Consider the following 25,463-nt stretch of genomic DNA (forward strand, 5'->3'; position numbering starts at 1 on the left):
AATACATATTTGAATGGATGAATGTACGTATGGCGCTGCAGTCTAGTGGGGAAAAGGGACGCAGTGATGAGCTAGGAATGTGAAGTGGGCTGTGATGGCGTAAGTACAGGTTGTCAGGGGGGCTATAAGCTGGAGCCCAGCCAGTCTACTGGGAGAGAGAGGGCTTCCTGGAAGAGATGGCCCTTAAGCTGAACTCTGGAAGATGGGCAGGAATTCACTGCATAGCTGGCTTACGAAGCATTTGCACATCTAAGTAAAAATACCAGGGACAGAACTCATGGGAACACTGACCAAGCTCTTTCCGTGGGCCAGTCTGCTGAATGCTTAGTGGGTCTTGTTAGTCTCTTGTTTTTAACCCTGTAAAAACCGTTGACCGACCCACCTGAGAAGTCAGGTGGCTTCCAGTGACTGGGAGAGAGAACCCTTCCCCCTACTTCACATGGGCGGACTGAAGCTCGGGGCAGGGCAGTAAGTTGCCTACAGTCACAGAAGTGAATGGCAGAGCCGGGATGAACACCCAGAGGTCCTGAGCCCCTGCTCCTGAGCTGGCCAGACAGAACAGGGGCTCAGGAAGAGGGAGTGAGGAGGAGGGGAAAGGAGGCGCCACCGTGCTGAGCTGGGTGGCACTGCCTCCCTAGCTATTACCAGCGGAAGCTGAAGGAAGGCGCCTGTAAGGCTCAGGAGACAGAATCGGCCGCAGTGCGGCTGCGGCCCCGGAAGAAGCTTCCCTACAGCCCCCCGCAGGCAGACACCCTGGAAATCCCTGAACGCAGAGTCCTCAGGGTCCTGAGCCGGCTGAAGCAGCAGAACTACGGTGAGGGCCCCGGGCTCCCCCAGTGGCTCCCCGCTTCACCCTGGGCTCCCGCAGCTGGGGCCAAGGCACGGCTCCTTGCTTTAGGCCTAGGTGTGTGCTGACGATCACCCCCCTCAGCTCAGCCGCCCCACTCTTCACTCTTGAGCCTGAGCCCAGGGAGCACAGCTGGTCCCGAGACCCTGGACTGGGAGGGCAGAGGGGCTGAGCAATGCCAGCTCATCATTTCCTGAGCACTCTCGGGGTCACTCACTGTGATAAACCCTTTGCAGATGTGCTAGAATCCAGACATATTAATCGTGTTTGTTAATACCCCACGCATTTACGATGAAAAAATTAAAAGTTTAAGCAACTTGCGTAAGGCCCCACAGCTCACGTGTCAGAGCGGGTAGTTTATACGCAAGCCAGACTCCTGCTGTGTGCCAAGTGGGTGGACAAGGAGCTTTCCGAGTGTCTAGGCATGTGCTCCTTTCTAAGCTGCTATCAGCCCTTACCCTGTGCTCCCTTAAATCCTCCTCATCAGCTCTGAGGTTGACCTCAGGGAGGTCAAGTGAGTGGCCCAAACCCACCCAGCTTGTTGTGGCAGAGCCGGGTTCTCCCAGGGGTCGGCCTGGCTCCCAAGGCTGAGCGTGCTCTGAAACACCCCCCTCCTGCCTCTTCCACCACTGCCAGCTGCCAACCTGCAGAGCCCGTACGCCCAGGTGCCTTGCATCCCGCTCTGCCCGCGGCTGGACAAGAAGGCGGTCCGCCGGAAGCAGGGCGGCCCCTGCGTGCTGGAGCAGCGCCCCTCCAGCGGCCTGGGCCCCGACCCGCACAGCACCCTCCTGCACACCGGCTCTCAGGGAGGCAGGTGGGTATCCCGAGGGCCCGGCAGGCCCCAGAGCAGGCCCGGCAGGCCCCAGCGCAGGCCCGGCCACTGCCGCGTGAGAGGGCCTGGGCCTAACCCGAGGGGCATCCAGCCTTCCGTGGGAGGATGCAGACACTGCTGTTCCAGGGACGAGAGAGGGGAAAGGGCAGAAGAGGGAAGAAACTAGTCTCTGAGAGCCTGTGGGCCGGGCAGATTGTTCCAGAGTCAGTGTATGTCTGCCTTTTGGTGCCCAGGACTCCCTGGCACCTCCTGCCCTTCTCCCGCACAGGTTTAACTCTCAAGTTCTTTGTCTGAGTCTGATTCTGCCTTTGGAGTAGGAAACCGGCTCAGCAGCCGGGTGGATGTGAGCTCTGCCTGCAGCGGCCCTCCCTAGGCCTGCTGGGATGAACTGGAGCAGAGGGTGCTCACCCCGCCCCCCGCCCCCCCCCGACCTTCTCTCCCGCCTCTCCCCCAGGGAACCCGGCCGTCTCAGTTCTGTGCCGGCTCGAACCCACTGACCCTGCCGAGTCCTGACTCTGCCTGCAGACAGACGGGTCATCGGGCAGGTACTGCTGCTGGATTTCCCTTTTGCAGCCTGGTAAGCCAATAAACAAGAACCTCAGCCTCTGTGCCTCTGTGCCACCGGCTCTCAGAGCACAGGGCCTCAGGCTCCCTCAGGCCTCAGAGCCCTGAAGGCAGACTCGCTCTGGAAGCCTGCTGAGGGCCAGGCTTCCTGCTAGAGGTGGCCTGGGTGCAAGCCTTGGCCTTCTGTGCACTCTCCAAGCACAGAACGGGAGTGTCCTCAGATGACTGTCTCCAGGCCTCGGACTAGGAGCCCCACAAGGGCAGGAACTCGTCCCCCTGCTTGAAGGGAATGGTGAACATAAGGGAACGTGCCTGGGAAAGACCGTGGCCTCTCACACAGGAAGACCCCATGGAAAGGCAGCTGGGGGGGTGGTGGTGCGGAGGCCCCTGGGGGCTGAGAGCCAGGGGTCTCCTTCCCTGGGAGTTGACGGGCGTGGGTGCTCGGCCACCCCAGTCCTGTCCCCAGAGCGCCCCCAGCAGTGAAATGCAGCCACAGCGAAAGGTGAGAAGGGCAGAGACCGAAATAAGGACACGGCTTTGACAAGTTTAAAACATGTATTTAAAATACAATTTATAAAATGCCTCATCTGCCGACTCAGGAGCCCGCGGTGCGGGTGGGGTGGGCATGCCCGCCGGACCAGCAGAGCAGGACGGCAGGGGACAGGCTCCCTCCTGGCGCCCCCCCCACCCCCTGTTCAGACGCCCGAGGGGCCCGCATGCATCCCGGGGGCCACATGGCCGAAAACAGGACCCCGGAGGCTTCCAGAGTCTCTGCCTACCGGGGAGGCTGGGGTAGCCCTGCCGGCCCGTCCCTGAGCAGAGCGTCCCCAGGCGGGGCGAGCAGGGGATGGGGGGGCTGGGCGGGGGCCCTGGAAGGGCTGAAGGGAGCAGATCGGGTGTTGCCTCCTGCCTGCAGGTGGGGAGCACCCTGACTGAGTGGGCGGAGAAGGGCGGGTCACCAGGCCCAGACCCCCAGCTCCTTTGGTTATAGGCTGACGTCAGAGTAGTGGCTCATGGGAAGCGGTTAGCTGGGAGGTCTGAGGCCTGGCTTGGGGGTCAGGGAGGAGCTGGGGAAGGGGACAGAACCACGGAGGCAGAAAGGGGCAGCAGCCTCAGGTTTCTGCCCCCCTCACCCTCCCTGGGGTTTTCCAAGCCAAAGCCTGCAGCTTACTTAAAAAAAAAAAAAAAAGCACTTAAGGAAAGTTACAGACAGCTACAAAAAAACCCCACAAACACACACAGAATCCAAACCGTTCTCTGACCTCCCTGCCCACCTCCCCCCAACACAAGAGTTTCCTCTTTCATTTCTTTTCACTTTCGCCTGTCACCTCTCCGTCTGGGGGGCCAAGGTAGACTGCTGGTGGGTGGGGGCAGGCACGCGGCGGGCAGAGCCCATCTTTGGCCGGAGGGAGGCGGGAGCGGCAGTCCCCACTACCTCCTCGATCCAGACACCCACCAGCCGGCCTCCTGGGCCCCCGCCAGGAGAGGGGATCAAGGGCAGCTGGTCCCAACGGCGGGGCCCTCAGCACCTCTGGCCTTCCCACCTGCCGACCCCTGTACCTTCTCCACCTGAAAAGGACAGTCTCATCTCGGGCCAGACACCACTGCCACGTGAGGGATGGACGCTGTCCGTCTCGGACGCGGAAACCTGGTCAGGGCCGCAGGGCCATGGAGACAGCAGCCTCCCCCTGCGCACCCCGGAGAGCCTGGGGCGGCACTCAGCACCCCACAGACTCTCACTGAAGCTGCGTCCAGCTCTGCGCACACACCGCTTCCGGGCTTCACTCAGAGGTAAGCCTGTGCTGTGCACTAGCTGCTGAGGCTGACAGCCAACCTCCGCTCCTAAGGGGCAACGAGCCAAGGCTTGCTGGGCCCCGCTGACATCCCCACGGGGTGAGGTGAGGGCAGACCAACCAAAGGCGGGAGCAAGCCTGTGAGACCTGGCCCACCACCGCGGCCAGCGCAAGCTGCCCCCACCACAGACGTCACAGCATGGCTCCAAAACTCGTCTGCCAAGCAGGCAGGCCGCCTGGCTGGCTGAGGGACGCAAGGCGCAGTGCAGCGGCAGAGACCAGAGAGCCTGAGAGGAGCCAGATGGTGCGCACACAGCTGCTCTGGGCGGAGCACTAAGCCTCTTCCACCTCAAAGAGCCAAAGCCAGTCTCCAGCCTGTAAGGGAACACTGCCTTCATTCCAGGCCCTTGCTCTGGAAAAGGGTGGAGGGTAGCCAAGGGGCAGGGGGAACCAGTCTGTCATCACCAACCTTTGCAATGCACAGCTTGTTTTTCCCCAAACGCACTCAGAATGGTTTGCTCCTAAGGTAGTGATTTCACAAGGGAAATGTCCTGGGTTACAGTTACCACGCCAATGCCATCAACAGTGATGGCAACCCACAGACTCGTGAGAGTTAGTTCTAAGTCTTGCCAGAGCGGGAAGGTCCACCTACGTTCTGCTCACACTCAGCAGGAGGCTCAGCGTCCTGGAGTCAGACTGTCTCTGCGCTTCCCTTGTGCTGAGAGCGAGACACTGAGCAAGTCTCGCAGCCCTTCTCCTAACACCGGGAGCGCGGCCTCACCCCCGCCGCCTTCCGGAAGCAGCCAGCCTGGCGGCAGGGAGCCACCCTGAGGGGTTTTGGAAGGGGAAGTCTGTTCACTTTCTCCATCTCCCAAAATACTAGAGGTGAGGGGCTGGCACCCTCCCCAGGCTCTCTGAGCCTACAGAGCCAGCCCAGTCTGCAGGCAGGGCGCAGAGGCCCTGGGCCGTAGCTGGGGGAGGGAGGTATAGGCATGGGTGCTCATCTGTCCGGGGGGCTGCAGAGCCCGGCCCCATCTGGGCGGCAGTAGGAACACAGAAGCTAAGCTCACCAAAGTCCTATTGGTTAATGTTTCTAGTGAATTTCCCAGAAACACTTTTAAGTAGACTACCAAACTACCCTTTCTCAATTAAAAATTCATTAAACTGCTAAAACCTCTCCCATGCACTTTTTTTTTTTTGCAAATCAAATATTTGTATAAACAAACAAAAATAGGAAGGAAAGAAAAAAAAAAGAAAGGATATTTTCCCATGGAACTTGCTTTTAAGTGATGAAGACACGCACTGGAGGGTGGTGGACGGGAGTTCTCTGCGCTTTGTTATCCCAAATTAACGAGCATGATAAACTGCTATTGCTGGCGCTGGCTTCGCCCCAAGTGGCCAAGGGGCACGGCCTGACTCTCTACTCTGAGTCCCTGGGGGGGCCCCAACCCTCCTCTAACCCCCACCCTTTCCCTTTCCATTGACTGCGGACAGCCCTTGCAGACACGCCAATGCCGTGGGAAGAAGGGGAAGGGAGGTCACAGTGCATGGGGGTCAAGGTCACAGTGGGCGGAGCAAAGGGGATCACAGTGCAAGTCAGTCGGTCGCTCCCTCTGCTCAAGTCCAGCGGTCTGCCCCGGCAGTGCGGCCCGGGGTGGGTGGCGGCATCCTCGGCAGCCCGCGTTTATCTGCGCTGTTTGAAGCCTTGGGACCCATCAGGACCCAGAGGCTGTCTGATCACATTGTTGGGCTGCCGGCTGTCTTCCGGCTGGGAGATCCGGGTTGGCCTGAAGGAAAAAGACCAGAGGGAGGCCTGAGAAAGGGCAAAGGAGAGGCCCCCAGATCTTAAAGTCAACTCCTGCATCTGGGGTGGAGGCCAGTGGCTCCCGGCCGACTCTGGCTCCCTGGGTCTGCTTCTCTCTCGGGCAGACTCGGCGCACCTCCAAGCTGGCACGCCTCCGAGAGCAGGTGGGGCGGAGGGTCCTTGAGCGCTATTGCCCGCAGCACTCTGGAGGCGAGGGGAGTGCCCCAGGGCCCCTGCTGTCCAGGGGCAGCGACAGTGACCACAGAGAGCACGGGTCCCGCAGACCTTCGGGGGCCAGGCTCCCCAGAGGCCGGGCTGAGGCTAAGACCTCTGACCAAGCGTCAGCAGTGACCCCGCCCCGCCGCTCCTCCGCTCCTCTCCAGATCACGGGGCTAATGGCTAACTCGTAGGACTGAAGAACTGGAAGAGAACGGACTTCTCCTGCTTTGCCAAATGAGGGCTTAGAGGAGAGAGAACGGGAGTCCATCAAAATCATGACGGCACGGTACAGATTACTACTCCAAGCCTCAGAATACCCCCTCCCTCCAAAAGAGGCTTCTCGTAAAGGATGTTTTAACAAATACTGCTTTACCGGGAGGTGACAAACTTACATAATGCAACCTCTAGAGCTGCAGAGGCAAAAATGCCATGAATAAAAAAAGAATTCAGGAAATTCGCAAAAGCATCAGAGCGGGCCATATGAGACCCAGAACATCCGCAACTACTTGCCATTTAATTGTACAATAAATGGATGAGGTAGGCGACCACCATCCCGTTTCTCGGATGAGGCGGTGAAGACAGAGGGTGAGGAAGGTCTAAGCTGAGCAGAAGGAAGCGGCAGAGGCGCACTCAAAGCCGGCCAACGTGATTCGAATCCGCGCCGTGCGGGCCCCGCCCCGCAGGCCGCGCTCCTCCCCCAGGGGCGCGGCGGCCACACTCACCGGTCGAGGATGGGCTTCTCCTGCTCCTCCTCGGGGCTGGCGCTGCCCAGGATCCGCTTCCGGGCCTCCGCGTACTCCGCCTCCCGCTGCGCCAGGGACTTGACCGGGAGGGCCGGCCTGCTGGCGGAGTTGGGGCCGCTGACCACACCGTTGCTGGTGGGCCTCTTGAGGATGCGGATCTGTGGAGGGGGCCCCGTGGGAAGGCTATCGTCCTGAATCACAATGGGCACTTTGGGAGGAGATTTGGATTTCCTGCTGACGAAGAGCAAACACAGCCTCAGAAGTCCTGTCCTTAATGAGGAGGCCCCAGCGTGCCCCGCCTCACCCTCCCAAGCCTATGCATCAGTCTCTGGCCTCTGACCAGACACTGAAATTCTCACTCAAGGGTTTCGCCAAAGAGCAAGCTTGCTTATTAAGCTCACACAGCCCCAGGTCTGCTCCCCACACCGAACCCCAGGCGAGGGGGTGGGAACCCCAGCTCACTCTGAGACTTCTCTCCTCGTGTTCATCAGTCACAACCACCACAGTCTGGCCCCTGTGGCAGAACATCTCTTGTCCAGAATCCACTGGCCTCAGTTAGAAACCCCAGCTTCCCTACGCAGACCAGAATGTAACAGGCTGGTAGGTGGGGGAGCCCCTGAGCCTGGGGGTCGGCAAAGCATTCCTTCCCAGTCAAGGTCCCGACATGCGCTCAAACCCGGGCTCCAGGGGGCCGGCCCCGCCGCCCTGACCGGCATCCAGGCAGGACTGGCCACACAGCCCGGCCTTCTGCTGAGGGGCCTGGGCCTCCCGGACGCTGGCCGCCCCTTCGGAAGAGCTCCCGAGCAGAGCCCCTCCCGCCGCCGCAGCAGGGCTCTCCGTCTGCTGGACGCGGCCGGGCTGCGGTCAGGACGATGCAGACGGCGCCTGGCAGCGCTCCAAGGAAAAGCACTGTCCACGGCTGGGGGTGCACGGCGGGCGTGTGCACACGAGGGCGGGGCGGGCAGCAGGGACAGCGGAGAGCGAGGGTCCAGGCGTGAAGGGCCACGAAGACCCTCCCCGAGCAGTCACCTAACTCCTCCTCAGAACCCAGCAGCCCCGGGGGCCTGGTTTCAGGGCCCTGGTCTCAGGAGGGGTCGGGACGGGGGCCTGGAGCGGGTCTGGGGGGACCAGGGCGGGTGGCCAGGGCGCTGCGACCAGGCGCGCAGACAGACGGGGAGCCAGGAAGCCGGTGGGTGGGCAGGGCCCCCGGGCCCCCACAGAGGCCCTCTCTTCCTCCCCGCGGGGCGCTGACAGGCCAGCAGGGCCAAGACCACGCCACTCAGCCTGCACCCGCTCTGCGCACCTACTTCCTGTGCTGCCCGAGCGGGGGAAAGCGACCCTTAGAGGTCCTGAAGACCCCCGAGAACCTCTCCTCCCCGGCCCCCTCGTGACGCCCCGAGCCACCAGTCGTGCAGGGCCCAGGGGACCGCCTGCCCGGCCCCCCTGTGTCACAGAGAGGGAAAGTGGCGCCCAGGAGACAGCGCGCCCACACCTCAGTCAGCCTCCGCGCCCAGCCCTGGCCCGGCACCACCCCCTCTCTGCAGACCGCCTCTCGGGGGCCCACTAACGCAGCACGCAGCGACCACTGCAGCCTCACTCCCACAGCCGCCGCGTCCGACCCTAGAGGAAGCGCTCGCTGCCCGCGAGCCTGACCTGCCACACCTAACGGCCGGCTGGAGACACCGCTGACTGCCCAGCGCTCCCGGCGGAGCCTGAGCCTCAGACCAGACAGCAGCCTTACCTCTCCTTTCGTGTGATCTTCAGTTTTTTTTCCAACCGTCTGTCTATTTCCTAGAGGAAAAAAATGTATATAAAAGGTGGAAAAAATCTCTCTCAAATAAAAACTTACGTCTTTATTTTCAGAGCTAAGGGCAGCGTCCTCTGTGACCAGGGACGACAGTGTGTCCTTAGAAGTTGGGGGTGCAGCCCTCCCTTCATGAGCCTCTGGGGTGTGGGGCCCTGACTCCTTGCAGGTTCGTCCCCCTCCATGCCTGAGGCTGCGTTGAGAGTTCTAGACCTCATCCTTCAGCTGGGGTCTCTGCATCCAGTCTCCTGGATGCCCACCTGCCCTTCAAAGAGCCACTCACATCAACTCTCCACACATGAGCCTGCCTGGGTCCTGTCCCCACTGAAGATGCTTCAACTGATCGCCGGTCCGGTCTAAGCCCTATGCAAGCCTCCCGCACACACACCTCCAGCTCCTGTTCCTGTCACACCAACCACAGCAAAACCAAGCTGGCCCGGCCCGCAGCCCAGTGTGGGGCGCGCCTGCCTCCAGTCTCGGCCCCCCGGAAACTCCCAGGTACCCTGCAAAACACAGCCTGAGCGGCTGCCTCTCCTCTCTCAAGTCTCGGCGCCCACACGGGACACACACTCTCCCTTCACGAGCCGTGGATCACACATTTTACAATCAATTTTCTTTCTTTTTTTTTTTACATGTATGGACTAGAACTCTGAGACTAGCACCTAGCAAGAGGCCTGGAACAGAAGAGAAGCCGAGCGCGTGCACAGCCGGCTGGGAGTCGGAGTCCTCCGAGCCTCAGCAGCAGCAGCTGCAGGCCGCTCCAGAGCCTGGGGTGCAAGCCTGCACGTGCGGGACAGGGCAGTGGCGCCCAGCACAGCCCAGGCTCCGGCTCCTCAGCTGTCTCCTGTGTGTTCTTAAAACATGTCCCATTCACCCATGCTCAGGGAGGGCGAGACCATCTAGCTACCGGAGAGGGGCGCAATCATACGCAAAATTACGTACTGGTTCTCAACCTGGGGTGACTTTGGTACATTTGGCCACGTCTGGAGACATTTTTCAGGTGTCATTACTGGATGGGAGGTGTGCTGGCATCCGGTGGGCTAAAATGCCCACCAGGATCCCACTAAAATCCTACAGTGCACAGAACAGCCTCGCAGCAAAGAATCATCTAGCCCCAAAGGTCAGCAGTGACAAGGCTGAGAAACCCTGGCCTAGTGAGATGGGTGGGTTTTCAAAGGACTCTGGTACGTGCAAAACGTTAAGAACGATGGCCTCAGCGAGAAGTTTCTGAAATATTTTTCTCAAAAACTTCAGAGCCCAGAGCTAGTTTTCACAAATTATATCCTGAAATATAGTTGATGGCTACAGTTCAAGCTGGTTAGCGGTACTGTTCAAGCCTTCTACAATCTTACTGATTTGTTTGATCTATAGACTAAAAGAATAATCATTCCTTTTAGTACATTAAAGCTTACCATTGTAAGTGACAACCTCTACCTTAAAATCTATCATTTCACATCCATAAAGCTATTCCAGTTTTCTTTTGGTTGATATCACCTGGAATATATTTCCCCCCCTTTCACTTCCTTTCATGTCCTTGTTTTTGTCTCCTGTGAACAATGTGAAGCTAGCCTAACGACATGAAGCTGAATCTAAGTTGAATCTGACACTGATATGACTGATGCTGAGTTGTGTTTAACATGCTTTATTTTCATGAAAGACTCGAACTATAAACATTTGCTGCTGCTGCTCAGTCGCCTCAGTCGTGTCCAACTGTGCGACCCCACAGACGGCAGCCCACTGGGCTCCCCGTCCCTGGGACTCTCCAGGCAAGAACGCTGGAGTGGGGTGCCATTTCCTTTTCCAGTGCGTGAAAGTGAAAAGTGAAAGTGAAGTCGCTCAGTCGTGTCCAACTCTTTGCAACCCCATGGACTGCAGCCCACCAGGCTCCTCTGTCCATGGGACTTTCCAGGCAAGAGCACTGGAGTGGGGTGCCACTGCCTGCTCCAAACTATATTTAGGCAAGCATAACAAACTGTATTCTGAGGGCACCTCCAACTCTCTGGAGGGGGTAGGAAGCCACAAAAATCAAACCTCTCACTCAAGCTTGGAACACAAGCTGGTGCCCGATGGCTGTCTAACGCTGAACAGAAATGGTGCATGGAGGGGTGAGAGAATGAGCTAGACGTTTTCTGTGAACACACAGACATGCACTCAAAGAACACCTATGCCCGCTGCACCCTCGGTGATGAAACTCTTCTGAACTTCAGGATTGATGACAGTGTTACTGCCTGAGTCAACAGTATGTTTCGTGTTAGACTAATACCCACCAACTTTTAAGGGCTTTTCACAAATAACTGGTAGTTTTGAAGTTTGCGTCAGTTTGCTACAATCTGAAACTGAGACTTCCTACTCAAGCTCCTCCATCATAAATGCAAGGTTTTACATCCACGGGATTTAGTCTTCAAACGGGTCAGATCCAACGCCTCCAGAGGTGGGCAAGCACCCAAACTCCCTCTGAAGGGAGCACAGTGGCGAGGGGAGGGGGCTCCAGGGGGCCAGGGAGCACGAGTCCCTCAGACAGGCAGCCACGCCCGGGGAACGGAAGCTGCTGCTCCAGCCTGATGCGAAAGCTCTGCATTTGTAAGCTTCATTCCAGGGACGCTCGCCTCTACATTGCTCTGAGGACCAAATACAAGGCAAATGGACCTAATAATGGGTTAGCAGGTTTTTAAAAGCACTATGGGAAATACACAAGACAGTGACTGAATCTGAGCGCGCCCATGCAGGCTTCCTCTCGGGAGGGCGCGGCTCCCTTCTTTCTCCAGGGCCCGAGGGAAGCCGGAGAACAGAGGCTGGTGGAGGAAAGCCCTTCAAGAGGGCGCGCGACGGCCAGTGCCTCGGGGCTGCCCGTGCACCTCCCCAAACCCCCTTTCCGGTCACACCAGCCCTGTGTGAGCCAGAGCGGCTTTTCTCTTTCTCCGTCAGATGAGGGGAAGGTGCTCAGAGAGGCTACAGAGCTCCCCCACGGTCGCAGCGCAGCCCCAGAACTAAGGCCCCTGGAGGCCCGCCGCATGCTGCCGCCCCCCACGCCACTCAAGCCGGCGGGCACTGAGATCCGTTTAGCGGGTTGAGGAGGAACTCGGCCGGCAGTGGGGAGGACGCGTTCTGACGCGGACAGCCCTGGTGGAAAGCGGGTCCCGGCCGCCTCGGCTGGCCGGCTGCAGCCTGGCGCGCCTCCTGCTGGCGTCTGTCCAGGGTCAGGAGTCCATTCTCTCCTCGGACAGGCCCTTGCAATCGACGCACGCTCCGACCCCGGCTCTGAGGAGCTGGGCCCAGCGGACACTCTCCTGCAGGGCACACTACAAGGAGAACGCCGGTCTCCTCAGAGGCAGCAGCAGAGGGACTCCAGCGGTCGCAGAAGGCCTGGGGAAGCGCCTGCTGTGGCCCCAACAAAGCATCCAGCCAGCTAAGGGCACCTGCCTCTTCCACAGGGGTGCACGCAGGCCCGGCCCAAGGTCAAGCCTCCCGTGGGAGAGGCCCAACCGCCATGGCTAGTGAAAGAAACCCAAAGGCTCAGCACTGGAGCTCGACCCTGAGAGAGGAAGGCCCACTGGGGCGCAACAGATCACGGGCGAGGGGAGTTCTAGTTCCCACGACTCCTCCTTCCGGAAAAGCTCTCTATTTCTTCTCGAGTAGCACTGAACAGACTCCAGAAGACGGTGCTGTGTCTCCTCTCTCTGGGTGAAAATCCTCAGCAACAGGTCTGCTGTCACCAAGCGCAGGTGGCGCTTCACCTCTGCAAGAGGAGGGCCACGCTGCCTGGTCTGCGAGAACAAGCGAACCAGAAAGGCAGCAGCCTAGGGCCGGGGAGCAACGAAGAGCCACCGGAGGCAGCAAGGTGCTCCCGGATAGGCTGGCCCTTAGGAGAGACAGAAGGGAGGCCACCGCCGCAAGACGGGCGCAGTGAGACGCCAGGGTCTGCAAGTTCAACGCACCCGAGAGAGACGCACAGCCCCACCGGCTGCTGGGGCCCTTAATCATGCGACGAAGGTGCTCGCGGGAGCCTCCAGCAGAAGCTGGGGGTGGATGCACAGGAGCGGGAGGAGACACTGTGAACAGTCTCAACTGAGACCCAGCCAGAACCTTCCGACGGAATGGAGGGCCAGCACGTGTGTGCACGGCAGGCAGACGACGGGGAGAGCCGCGCTCCGTAACACAGAGGCGCACGAGAGAGAAAAGAGCAACGCGAGGAGGGAAGAGGGGAGGACACAGGCAGACGAGAGAGCCAGCCTCCTCGGGCCGCGGTGCAGGGCGCAGGACAGCACCGGTACAGCCGCACTGGCAAGACGCAGACTTCACCGCTCCACCTAGGGACGGCGAAGCCAACCCAGGCCCTCCGGTCACCAGGCAGCCGACACAACTGCCGAGAATCTCGATACCGAGCGGAGGTCTGAGAGGTCCTGGCTCTGACCAGGAAGCACCGTCTTTCCATCAGCACAGTTACGCTCTAAGGGACTTTTTGAGCACAAACTGTCTCTCTGCCAGTTGCCATTTCAGAAGCTGGTATTTTCTGATTCTCCTCTCAAATTCAAGGTGAAATGACCGATCTTGGGCTCCCTTTGAACCGCTATGCCCCACAGGCTCACGTAGTCCAGCTCTCCCAAATTGGGAACCACATCCTGCAGGGAGACCCTGGGGGATCTGAAGAGACAGTGTTCCTCTGAGAAACAGAGCCTGACCTGTCGTGAGGAAAAGTCGGGAGAAAATGCCATCAAGGAGTGAATGGTGAGCCCACCTCCCAGGGCGCTCTGGCCCCTGGACGCGCAGGGCAGCGGCAGAGCCCACGCCGGGCCAGCCTCTCTAGGCGCCGGCAGGACGACAGCGCACGGCGCCTGGCGAGCAGGCCGCCTCTGCCAGAGCCTCCTGGGGGCAGTCTCCCCAGCAAGGCACCTGTGTCTCCACACCACACACCGGGGGAGTCTGGCTCCTCCCTCGAGGGCCTCAATTGCATTTAGGAATAAAACAAAATAACTCGCAGGTAGCTGCTGTTCAGCTGCTAAGTTGTATCTGACCCCGTGGACTGCAGCACACCAGCCTCTGTGTCTTTCACTGTCTCCCAGACTTTGCTCAAACTCATGTCCATCGAGTCGGTGATGCCAGCCAACCATCTCCTCCTCTGTCATCCCCTTCTCCTCCTGCCTTCAATCTTTCCCAGCACCAGGGTCTTTCCCAAAGAGTCAGCTCTTTGCATCAGGTGGCCAAAGGATTGGAGCTTCAGCATCAGTCCTTCCAATGAATATTCAGGGTTGATTTCCTTTAGGATGGACTGGTTTCATGGGTGGAACCAGCAAACTCTGGTCTAAAGCCAGATAAAAAGGTCTCCTTAACTCTTAAAGCACACCCCTGGCTATTTCAAGTCCAGATGTGCAATTTACAAAAGCTTTTCCCAACAACCTTCATATCAACTTTAGTAACGGCGCTTCATCCCTGCCTTTTCCCTCCACATCACTGGCATGGCGGTGATCCGGTCCTGCCACAGGGGGCTGGCCATCTCCAATGCCTCTGCCTGCCCCACCCCTCGGCTCACTCCAGGAAGGAGGGTACCCACAGTCGCCTCGCCCAGGTCTGATTTTACAGCCATGCTTCAGGATCCCCGTCAGGTTCAATAACTCCTGAGCAAACATGGTTGGGTAAATCAGAGCAAAAGGCAGAATTCAGAAGTTGAGAGACGAGCTGTGGGGCGCAGTGAAGCCGTCAGCTGCCTCTTTAACACAGACTCGGGTTGGTCTGTTTGAAGGTTCCATTTCCCACCACGCATTCCTCCTTCCTGTTACTCCCACAGCAAGGAAAGACACTGCACTTTAATTATGTGGGTCACTGTAGGGCACAGGATAAAGTCTAAAGCTCCCTCCCCAAGGAAATCTATGCTTTGTTGATGTAGCTCAAGGCTATTTTCCTTTTGCTTCACTGTGATTAAAAAAAAAAAAAAAAGCTGAAGACTCGAGTTTGGAAAGCCTAAAACCTGCCAAGCAGGAGACGCGCTAGCAGCGGGAGGCCGGGACTAGTGAGGCAGTCCCGCCGACTGGAGCCCCGCCAGGCAGAGGCAGAGCAGCCCCGCGGCTGCAGCGCGAGGCGTGCACGCACTGCCGGGAGAGAGAGACGAAGCCCGGGGAGAGCTGCGCAAACTCACGGCAGGGAGAGACAGAGCGGCAGGGAGAAGAGAAAGGACAAAAGGGGCCCCAGAGAGACGCTTCTTAAATAGAGACGCTCAAATCTAGAAGGGCATCTGACAATGGACCCATCTCTCTAACCTTAGATTAGGTTTAGAAAGTCATCTGAGATTACTTCAGCTGCACCCAGCCACGGTTCTTATTAGCTGGTATCCATACTCAAAAAGCTACCGCAGAAAATTAGTTATAACTCCTAGGGCCAGCAAGATATGAACTGGAAGAAGTCAGGGGCACCAGAAAGCACAAAGGGCTCTGGGGCGGCAGGCAGTAACCACCCAACGATTTCTACTTGGTTGGAAGGGACACCCACTTCCTGCTTTCTTTCCCCAGTTCAGCAGAGCTTTCCGGATCCCCGTGCGCCTGCCCAGAAGGAGGGAGCCCTTTGGGCATGCTCTCCTCTGCCTCAGATCCAGCTGGGCCACTGTGCGCAGGGGTGCTGCCCTATGCGGCTGGGACACGCTTGACACGTGGCTGGTCCAAGCTGAGAGGCGCTTTAAGTGCCAAAGACACAGCTGACTTCCCAGCCTCAGTTAAGAAAAAAAGTGTAACGTAGCTCATTAATGTATTTTCATATTGTTTATATGTTGATTGGATACTACTTTGTATATATTGAATTAAAAATATTAATTTCATGTGTTTCTTTATACTTTCAAACATGGCTTCCCAAAAATTTTACGTTACCTCCGTGGCCCGCAGGATACTTCTGCTGGGTAACACTGTAAGGTTAGGTTAGACCTAACCTTAGAACGAGAAGCATCCCTCCTGTCCATTTCATCTGCCAGCAACTAGTGACTGAATGCCCGAAGGGCCCCGAGGCAAGCGCGAAGCAGCTAGCACTCACTCAGGGCCCAGTGTCCGGCTCAGGCCCTGCTCTGGGCAACACTCCCCGCCTCGCCTCAATTCAGCTCTCTGCGCTTAACTGTCCCTCCCAAACCGCCCTGCACTGCCGCTGAGCTTACTGGTGAATCCCAAACCTTGCTCAGTGCTCCTTCCCTGCGGCATTTTTACAGCTTAAGTAAACTTTTATCAGTAGAATGGATAAACCATTTTCTTTACTCATCCTCCCAGACACTGCGATCCCGGTGGTTCCCTCTCACGCTTCGAATCTGATTTCTTCTATAAGATAGGTTCCTCTCCCTCTCCCGATCCCTTGAGGTTGGGGAGTTTGCCCCTTCTGTGTCCAGGCTGGCTTATTAAGTGACCTCATCTAGTTTCACAGCTTTAAAATCACTCACATACACAGTCCCACTTGGATTTGAAAAGGTACCTCGGCCTACTGGGTCCAAAACCAACTCTTGGTTTCACCCCGTCGCGCAAACCTGCTCCCCCCACCGCATTTCAGCAAGTGCAGTCTTCCAGGGCTCAGGCCAGACTCTGGACTCGCCTCTGAGGCCTCTTCACTCGCACATCAGCAGATCTCGCTGGTTCTATTTTCAAAGCGTGTGCTGAATTTTCTGAGCGCTTCTGCTGCAGAGACTGTCCTGGTCTCAGTTCCGAGCAGCATCCTGATTATTTTCTGTGCTTCCATTCTTGCCCCTACAGTGTGTCTGCAGAGCACCCAGAATGATCTTTTTACTCTGGGATAACTTTATTTAACTCTTATCACTAGGCAAGGTAGATTTTATTCATCTAGTTTTACACACAAGGAAAACAAAGCTGAAAGGGAGTGATGAAACAAAAATGTTAAGGCAAGATAAAAATGTAAGCAGAAGCGTCCCCTGCCCGTGGGTCTCCCCGCCCCCTCCAGCGTGCACTGCGCATCTGTGTAAGCACGAGCCAGACCCTCTCAGCAGCCGCACGCCTGCTCAGCCAGGGACAGCCCTGTCTCCCCCTGGCATCAGGCATGTGACTCCTCAGAAGACAGTGCTCCTTTCTCGATCGTGGAAGGGGTCAGAGTGACCCACCACTTGCCCCGTAGGTACAGACATCTCCGGGGAACTTTATGTATTACGCCAATATATCGACTCCCAAAGCACAGCGACCAGTGCAGAACAAACAGGTCAGACACCCTGGGGAGACCCTAGGCCACACCTAATGGAAGCTCTCAGCTTAAATACTTACTCACGGCCTTGTTACTTGCACTCTACCTGTTTTATAAGATTATCATTTTTTAAACTACCAAATGCGTGACTGACCCTTCAATACTCTTAGTGACGGTGAGGTCACTTGAACAGCCGACCAAAGGAACCGTTCCGTAAGGACACTGGCTGTGATGGCCGGACCCCGGCCGTACGGAGAAGCAGCTAGAGGGAGCCACTGCCTGGAGCAGAACAGACTAGAAAGCCGGGCAGTCCAGGGGTTCCGGTACTGTTAACCGGGCTGAGGCCAGGAGCACATTACACGACCTGTCCACAAAATCTTCACCTGACCTGGAGACGAGCATTCCAAGCACTCCGGGCAAACTCGTCATAAAATGCCTCCCACACCTTGGCTGAAACTAAGACCAAAAGCAAAAGGGGCTGTTCAGGGAGGAATGTCAGCCACCACCCTGTTCTACAGGAGCCACGCCGCCAGGCACCGTGATCACTGGCCTCCCACACCCTTGGGAAGGAGGCAGGCGGACATCAGGGCGAGGCCCTGTGCTCTGGGGAAACGGGCAGAACTGGTCCTCAGACAGCTACCTATTTTCAGGAGAAAAGTCTACCGAGCCGGCTTCTCACATCTTCCCATGCTTGAGAAAAGCACTAAACCCTAAGACGCCTGCCTGTCCCTCGAGAGTGGCAGGAGCTGATGGAGCCGCGAGCCCGGACCACACGCCCCTCACCACACACACGGCGCCTGGCCCCCCGCCTCTCTGAAACTGCTCTCAGAGTCCTCTGAGGCTCTCTGACCACGGCCTTCAGGTCGGCTAGAACAACACTTTCCATTAGATTATTGATGAATTGATCAATGACAGTAGGTAGTGACGAGCCCCCAAATCATACCTGGCACTTGAACCCTTAGCCTAGTCTCCTGATTTCTGTCCTGCCACAGATGGAGAAAGTGGGTCACTGACCGCCCAGGGCAACCTATCCTTTCTTGTTCCTTTTAATAATGAAGATGGCAAGGCTTCTCTCCCAAAGGAAATATCAGACCTACAGACTTTGGGGGATGGAGCAAAGTCTCTATTGCTCCCCGACACCAGGTTTTATTCAGACACCCAAAGACACCTTCACCACAAGTTAGTCAGAATCATGGGCAGCAGGGGCGGGAAGCACAGTGCTTGGGGGCAGCCAACAGAACAGGCAGGACAGCAGGGGCACGGGGGGGGGGTGGGGCGCGACAGTGGGGGGCCATGGGGAGCAAGCCAGCCCAGGAAAAGGCCTGCAGGTCCAACCTGCAGAGCGCAACGGGCACCCCCAGCAGTCCACAGGCTACAGGTTACCCGAGGCCATCAGCGTGAGCTACGGACAAAGGGGCCCGAGAGGGCAGAGCTGTTCCATTTACCCTCCACATTCTCTCTCTCCGCTTGGCCAGATGTTAAAAAGTTATTCCCCACTTATAATCAAGATTTCAAGGCACTCCCTGGCGGTCTGGTGGTTAGGACTTGATGCTTTCACTGCTGAGGGCCTGGGTTCAATCCCTGGTCGGGGAACTCACAAGCATCGAAGCACAGCTCAAAAAAAGAAAAAAAAAAAAGATTTCGACCAGCATCTCACAGTCACTGTTGTTAGCATTACAACTAACAGCAGCACTGTCTTTCTGGCTCCTGAGCACTGAGTTTCTCAGATACACAGAACGCATGGGCTCATCATCCAGGCTGCAGAAGCAGGCCAGCCCCAGGCGGGGGACACGCAACTGCCAGGACACAGGGACCGGCAACCGAGCACCGGCAAGCACTCCACTGGTCAGCTCTCTGCCAAGCAGCAACGGTGAACAGACCGTCCAGAAAGGCCCTGAAGCGCAGGCGCAGGGTGCCAGCAGCCTCAGCCCGGCCGCCTGCGGGCGCTCCTGTCCCGCACACGCCACTGGCTCACGGAGACAGAGGGGACGCGAGCTGCACTCCGCCTGCCCCGTGACGCGCCCTCAGGAGGCTGCCGAAGGAGCCCTGCCAGGAACGGCCGGTGGATGTGGGAGTCCCCAGGTTTACAGGCTCTGCTCACTCACCAGTGAGACATGCAACTCAGCAGCAGGAACAGAACGGGCGGCTGGAGGGTCACAGATGCGCTTATAGTCAAAGAAGGCCAGAGCACAGGGCTGGACATGCGGCTCTCAAGGTCTATGAAGAGCAGGGCCAGCCCCGACCTTTCCAGACACAGGTCCTGACGGTCCTGCAGAGCCTCGCCGAAGGACCACACCCTGAAGAATGCCATCTTAACTGCATTTTAACGAGACTTACCATTCCTTTTAGAAAGGAGAGACTGTTTCCCGTATTCATTTTGTAAGGGAAAGTTTTGGGTGTGGAGGAGAGGATGACTTACAGTGAGGGACCTTTTTAAATGCCTTACCCTCAGGGGTAAGATCCTTTATGTACATAGAGACCACTGTTAGGATCTGTTGCTAACTTCTGTGGCTGCTGGCTTTAACCTTTATCCTGCATAGAGCTTAGCTGGGTGGTAAGGAGAAGGATGCTTGGTGGAGGCGAGAAGAGTTTGGAAACCAGTTGGGAAGAGCAATCTCTATAGTAACCACTTAAGAAAAACCAATTTCATTCTGTATTTTGGCCACAGATAAAAAGTAGCTAAACTTGATCTCCTAGGAAACCAACAAGTCCGCAGCTATTGTGACAGGAAAACAATTTCTGTGTCCGTGGAAAGTGCGCAGGAAAGGACCCGCTCCGCTTGTGAAGGCGGCCACGGGACATGGCCTTAAACAGACAACGAACCGTGGGGCCGCTGCAGCACAGAGGGGACAGTGGGAGAGAGGGCTGGCTCCAAGCAGACCAGAGCCACCAGGTCCAGACGACAGTGCGTCTTCTCTGGAAGGACTTTACCAAAGCTTTAGAAAGACACACGGCTCTGACCTGTTGCAGAAGGAAAAGCAACTTTCCAAATTCCAACCCACAGCAACCATGGCAGCTCTCTTGTACACCCAGAGCAAGCTGGGAACAAGACCCCCATGCAGCCCCCAAGAGGAGCGCTGAGCGGTTACGAGTGAAAAGCTCACTATTCTTTCTCTGAAATCACAGTGAAACATCTTTTTTCCAGAGTCCCAGACACAGACTGCTCAGCACAATCACGTCTCAACTAGCCAACCGCTTTATAGAAAGCCCCTCTGAAGACGTCAGTCCCGCGAGCTCAGTCTTTCCGTAAGGAGCAGAGACAGCTCAGCAACGGCTCCTGCGGCCGCGCTACGCCTGGGTCTTGCTCTCTGACACCGCAAATCGTAAATGCCTCCTCTACTGTAACACAGACAGAAGGAAATCGGCACCAGGTAGCCCCCAAATAACTGCATTTGCCCCCATCCACACCCAGTGCACACCCTCTGCGATGGCAGCGACTGCAGGAGGCACTGAAGACCCCAAAGCGAGGCAGGCAGCCCTGCTTCCCGGAGAGCGGCCTCTCCTCTGAAGACAGCCAAGCAAATCAAAGCTCCCATCTTTTAAATTAAAATCTAACCTTGGGGACTTTCCTGGTGGCCCAGTGTTGAAGAAGACATCTTCCAGTGCAGGGGACGTGGGTTTGATCCCTGGTCAGGGAACTAAGATCCCACACGCCGCGGGGCAACTAAGCCCCCACGGCGTGACTAGCGAGGCCAGTGCGCAGCAGCCGCTGGGCCCGCACTCCAGGACAAGAGAGGCCCTTGCTCCACAACAGGAAAGAAGCCCCTGCACGCGCAGCTAGAGAAAGCACGCGCTCGGCCGAAACAAGCACAAAACTCTCTCCTCTCCTAAAAAAGAGAGCGCCTCCAACACTCTGCTTTGCTTTCGGACAAAGCCCAAGCTCTCCAGAGCCGTGTAGAGGAGGCTCTTCCAGACCGGCCCCTGCAGACCTCTTGGGCCTCAGCTCTTGCCAGTCTGCCCTGCCAAGGACGCCCCCTCCAGCCAGAGGAGATCCTCGCAGCTCTGCCAACGCTGGGCGTTCTTCTCTCACCACCTCCTGGCCCGAGTGCACTGGCCCCACTCTCTGTCCTCCCAGACTTGCCACTGCTTAACTCAACTGGGCCTTGGAATCTTACTTTGGGCGTCACCTTCCCTACAAGACTGTCTCTGATCCCAGCCCCGGGACCCCCGTCTATACTTCTTCCAAAGAAAGTGCTGCCTCCTCGCCTCCTCACTGGACTGTGCCTGGGACCTGGAGCACAGCAAGGACCCCATGCTCACTGACACTTTACCAAGACTCACAGACCACATGACGTCGCTGAAGGGCTAATGTTCAGATGACTGGCTCAATGAGAGCAGAAAGTAACCCCAAATTCTTAGTCCCGAAGACCACTATCCTTGAACTCAAGATTACACTTTCTTCCAACTAGCTACATGACTTCAGAAGGCAACTTCTGAGAGGCAACGAAATGAGAAAGGTTGCCAAAGCTCGATGTTAACTACCAGTTCAATCCCATTTATGCACCATCGTCCTTCCCCCAGGACTGGGCTAGCTCATTGCCAATAAGATGGAGTGGACTGTGTCTTTTTTGAGTGTCTAAACAAGTGAACATAAAGCTTCAGTCAAACAATCAGAAATCTGAACCTGCGACCATCAACTAGCTTTTAGAAATGTTTTGATTTTTAAACTTTTTCCCTTCTCCCTTTTCTTTCTCTAACTTCGATCCCATGCTTGCACAGTAATAATTAATCAGTACCAGATGTTTTAAGAATGTAATGTCTTAAAAATGCAACCTCTGATAATATCACTGATGCACAAGTCTAAGTTATTTTCAAAACAAGACGACCTCTGCAGGCTCCGCATCCGGACCACCAGGTCACAGACCACTGGGTATGCGGCACAGACGGCCTGGCTCCTGGAATGATGATTAAGAAATACCACAACAGAATGATTAACCACCAGCTTCCCCTCTCTTTCCCCTTTAGAAACTCCTCACTAGGGAATTCCCTGGCAGTCCAGGGGCTGGGACTCTGCCCTCTCACCATGGAGGGCTGGGGTTCAATCCCTGCTTGGGGAACCAAGACCCCACAGGCCATGAGGCGCTGCCAAAACAAAACAAAAAATCCTATCTAAAAAAACCAAGCTGGTGTGGATCTGAGGCTTGTCTCCGACTTCCGTGCAGCCAAGTCCTAATTCTGCTGCAAACACCTTGCTTTGCTACAGCCCGGGAACGCGAGCTCTTTTCACACTGAGCAAACTGTTAGCCTGATTTGGGGGGAAACATGAAGATTACAAAATGGGTATTTGCCCTCAAAATGTGCTTGAGATAAGGACACAACTTAGGGTCTGAATCAACATTAACTCAATTCTACATTTTCATTTCTCCCAAACGCAGTGTATTTTTAAAGTATCATTTCCCTGACGGAATATAAGTCATATTTTTTAACTTGTCTTTTCTCTTTTCTTAGGCTGTAACTCGTTGGGAGAGTAGGTAAAGGGACAGTTTTATACCAGGTAAGAGTTCACTATACTAACTAAAAGCAAAAAGCAGTCTCTTTACAGAACATTTGAGATGTTTCTCAGTCAGTCTTCCCCCAAAGGACACAACAGAACTTGATACTGAATGTTTTGAAAATAAACCGGAAACAGTGACCTCAGATGTCCTGACAAATAAGAAAGAAATTCCAGCAGGATGGCAAAATTCTCTCTGGTGTTGGAGAACAGGAAATCACCAAAAACCTCTACTTCCAAGGATTAGAACTCTAGATTACATAAAGTTCAAAGGCTCACGTTTAGAATGAGTCACACCCCATTCGCTAGCCTCGCCATCCCAGTTCTTTTATTTTGGCAAGGGGAGGTGTGTGTGTGTGTGTGATTCAACTCTCATTACCTATCGCAGTTGAGAGACAGGGTAACCTGAAGCTAAGACTTCTACATACTCAGCTGGCTACATCTGAGAAACACTGCATAGTCAGTTTCCCTATGATACAGACATCAGGTCTCATCCCCTCCTTCAAAAGTACACATTTACAAGACGGAATCAGATTCAAGGGAGCCTTCAAGTATAAACCCAAAGCAAACATATTAAAAGTAAAAGTCGACGCCCAACTCCCAAACTGTCCACAGATCTCCAGGTGGGAGGCAGCAGAGTGCGAGAGAAAGAGTCCAGATTTGGAGTCAGACAGGCCACATCCCAGCTTCCGGATTACCATCTGCGTGACCTTGCACCAGATAGGGTTCCCTACATCTCAGTTTCCTTCCTTATTATCCTACAGAGGACGATGCCTCCACAGGGTGTTCCAATTAAGTAAAAGCTACATAAAGGAACTTGCACCCGGGCCGCGCTGCTCACGGCCGTGTGGCAAGGCTGGGCTCCGCCTCTCTACCTGGCACTTATGAACGGTTTAGCACAAAGAACCCTGGATGAGCACCAGAAAGACCCAAGCTAGATCTAACATCTCTGGGGTCTGTTCAGCTACAGAACTGAGAGCGGGCTAGCTTATCTCCAAGCCCTCTACAGCTTCTCAAAGACTAAGGCAATCCTCAATTTCTGGACCCTACATTCATTTTTTGTTCATTTTCTTCTTTAACATGAGAAACTCATGTACCTTTGAAACAGGTGAGGAAAAAACAAAGAAAGGACAGGATTCTCAAGAAACTTATCATTTGAGTCACATTCAAATTGTAGGCCAAGCTCTTTCGCAGGGAGCAGCAGGAGGGGTTCTGAATGATTCACTCACATTCGTAGGCAGTAAACGCCTCTACCGGGAGACTGTGAATTCTCTGGCACAAACTCGCTGCTGAGCACGCTGTCTAGCACAGAGCAGACACTCCAAACCGCGTGTTGAACGAACAAAATACCCGGCCGGCTGACACCTGCTGCTCCTCACAAAGATCTTTTCATTGCTCTCCTTACTCAAGTCAAAATTCAAGAAAGATGGTCTAAGAATTGTACTCAGTACCTTCTGAACGAGTTGATTCTTCAAATCCTCAATCATGCTGAGAAACAAACAGCCTGAGAGATGCTGAGCCACCACTGGGAAAAACTTCAAGGCCAAAGGTCCAACAGTAAGGGAGTGCTACGGGAGAGGTCCGTTCTCGGCCTCCTCAAGCGCTGACAAGCGCCTTCAAAGCTTGGGGGGAGGGGGAACCCAGCTCCTGTCGTTCTACCCCGACTTCCCTCCTAGCTCAGTCGGTAAAGAATCTGCCTGCAACACAGGAGACCCGGGTTCGATCCCTGGGTCGGGAAGATCCCCTGGAGAGGAAATGGCAACCCACTCCAGTGTCCTTGCCTGGAGAATCCGATGGACAGAGGAGCCTGGGGTCGCAAGAGTCGGACAACTGAGCCACACTCGGCTCTCCACGCCCTACTCCCGATACACAGAGCTCCAGGGGGATGAACAGATACGAACACGCGAGCCCCCAAAGACCTCCACACCTTCAGCAGGGTCACCACGGACTCACACACTCTGAAAACGCCAAATTAAACACGAACCAAGTCGAACTGGCTGCTCCAGCTTGGGATAAACTATCTTCGCACAGCTTGTGGAGGCAAACAAAAGCCCCCAAAGCGAAGAGCCGAACGGTCCATCCCCGCTGCCCGCCGGGGCAGCGGCTGCCTCACGCAGCGCGCCCCTGCCCCCGGCGGCCACTCTTCGAGGTCCTCCCGGGGCTCGCGCCCGCGGGAGAGGGGCTGCCGCCGGGGCTTTCGGCGGTTCTGCCGGGGCCCTCCCAGTAAAACTGAAAGAGGAAAACAGCCCGGACTCGCCCACCGAGGCGGACGGCAGGAAGCAGCGGGCACTCCGGCGGAGCCGAGGGGCCAGAGGTGACTCCGTGTCCTCCCGCTCTCCTCCGGGCCCCGCCTGCCGCCCCGCAGCGCGCACTCCTCCCCACACGGTGCGTCGCTGCCCATCAGAGCGCAGGAACTTTAAAATGGAGCTCGGGGCCGGGGCGGGGGTGGGGGTCCGACAGGGCGAGGAAGGGCCGTAGGAGCCCGGGGCGGGCCGGCGGGCGCCCGGCAGGGAGGCCCCGGGCGGCGGGGGGGGGCGCCCCGGCGGCGCGCACGGCGGCCCGCGGGCAGCGGGGGAAGGAGGCGCACCGGGCCGAGGCGGAGAGAGAAATGGAACGCGGCCCCTTTAAGAGGCCTTCGCGGCGCCCGGGGGCCAGGGGCCTCTCCTCCATCCCTGGCCCGGCGTGTGGGGCACTTCCTCGGGGAGAACCATCCCCAGACCCGCTCCCCGGAGGCTTCCCTCACGCCAGGTCCCGCCCGGCCCAGCCCCGGGGCGGCGGCTCCTCCTTACCCCGCTGTCGGCCGCCTCCTCCCAGCTTTCAGCGACCTCCTCATCTTCCATCTTACTCGCCGCTTTCCCTCCTCCCCCACCCCTCCGTGCGCCTGCGCCCTGAAGCGCGTCTCCGTCGCGGGCGCCTGCACGCAGGGCTTTGCTCAATGAACCCCGCCCCCTGCCAAGGCCGGAAGAGGCTCCGGTCCAAGGCCCACGAGCCTCGGGGAAGCCATCTTGAAAGAGGGCAGAGAAATCAGAAGGTGGCCATTTTTCTTAAGGGCGACGTGTACCGAATGGGAGTCCCTGTGAAGTCATCGTCTTGAGTATGGGAAGTGTGTTCTTTGGAACCATCTTTTCTAAGGGCAAACAATTTACTTTTTTTAAGTTGTAGTTTTCATAACCTGCAGATTATGTTTTTTCAAAATTCTCAAAACACGTTTACAC

General features: G+C 56.6%; 2 protein-coding genes across 2 annotated transcripts in view; one reads left to right on the forward strand and one right to left on the reverse strand.

Annotated features, from left to right (window-relative positions):
• SPATA21 (spermatogenesis associated 21) overlaps positions 1 to 2,260 on the forward strand; it is a 35,399-nt gene extending 33,139 nt beyond the window's left edge. The window contains exons 10-12 of the mRNA XM_069579332.1: positions 639 to 814; positions 1,484 to 1,661; positions 2,134 to 2,260. Coding sequence (XP_069435433.1) covers positions 639 to 814; positions 1,484 to 1,661; positions 2,134 to 2,176 — 397 coding nt within the window. The 3' untranslated portion in view covers positions 2,177 to 2,260. The remainder of the gene's footprint in view (positions 1 to 638; positions 815 to 1,483; positions 1,662 to 2,133) is intronic.
• A 519-nt stretch (positions 2,261 to 2,779) lies between these two features.
• SZRD1 (SUZ RNA binding domain containing 1) lies at positions 2,780 to 25,088 on the reverse strand. The gene is made up of 5 exons (XM_069573793.1): positions 25,009 to 25,088; positions 24,510 to 24,870; positions 8,544 to 8,593; positions 6,782 to 7,033; positions 2,780 to 5,823 (listed from the first exon to the last, which is right to left on the reverse strand). Exons 1-5 carry the CDS (start codon positions 25,086 to 25,088, stop codon positions 5,721 to 5,723), a joined length of 846 nt encoding a protein of 281 aa, XP_069429894.1. The 3' UTR covers positions 2,780 to 5,720.
• Between the last annotated feature and the right edge of the window lie 375 nt (positions 25,089 to 25,463).

The sequence above is a fragment of the Ovis canadensis genome, chromosome 2 (genome assembly GCF_042477335.2).
Source record: "Ovis canadensis isolate MfBH-ARS-UI-01 breed Bighorn chromosome 2, ARS-UI_OviCan_v2, whole genome shotgun sequence".
Classification (NCBI taxonomy): Eukaryota; Metazoa; Chordata; class Mammalia; order Artiodactyla; family Bovidae; genus Ovis; species Ovis canadensis.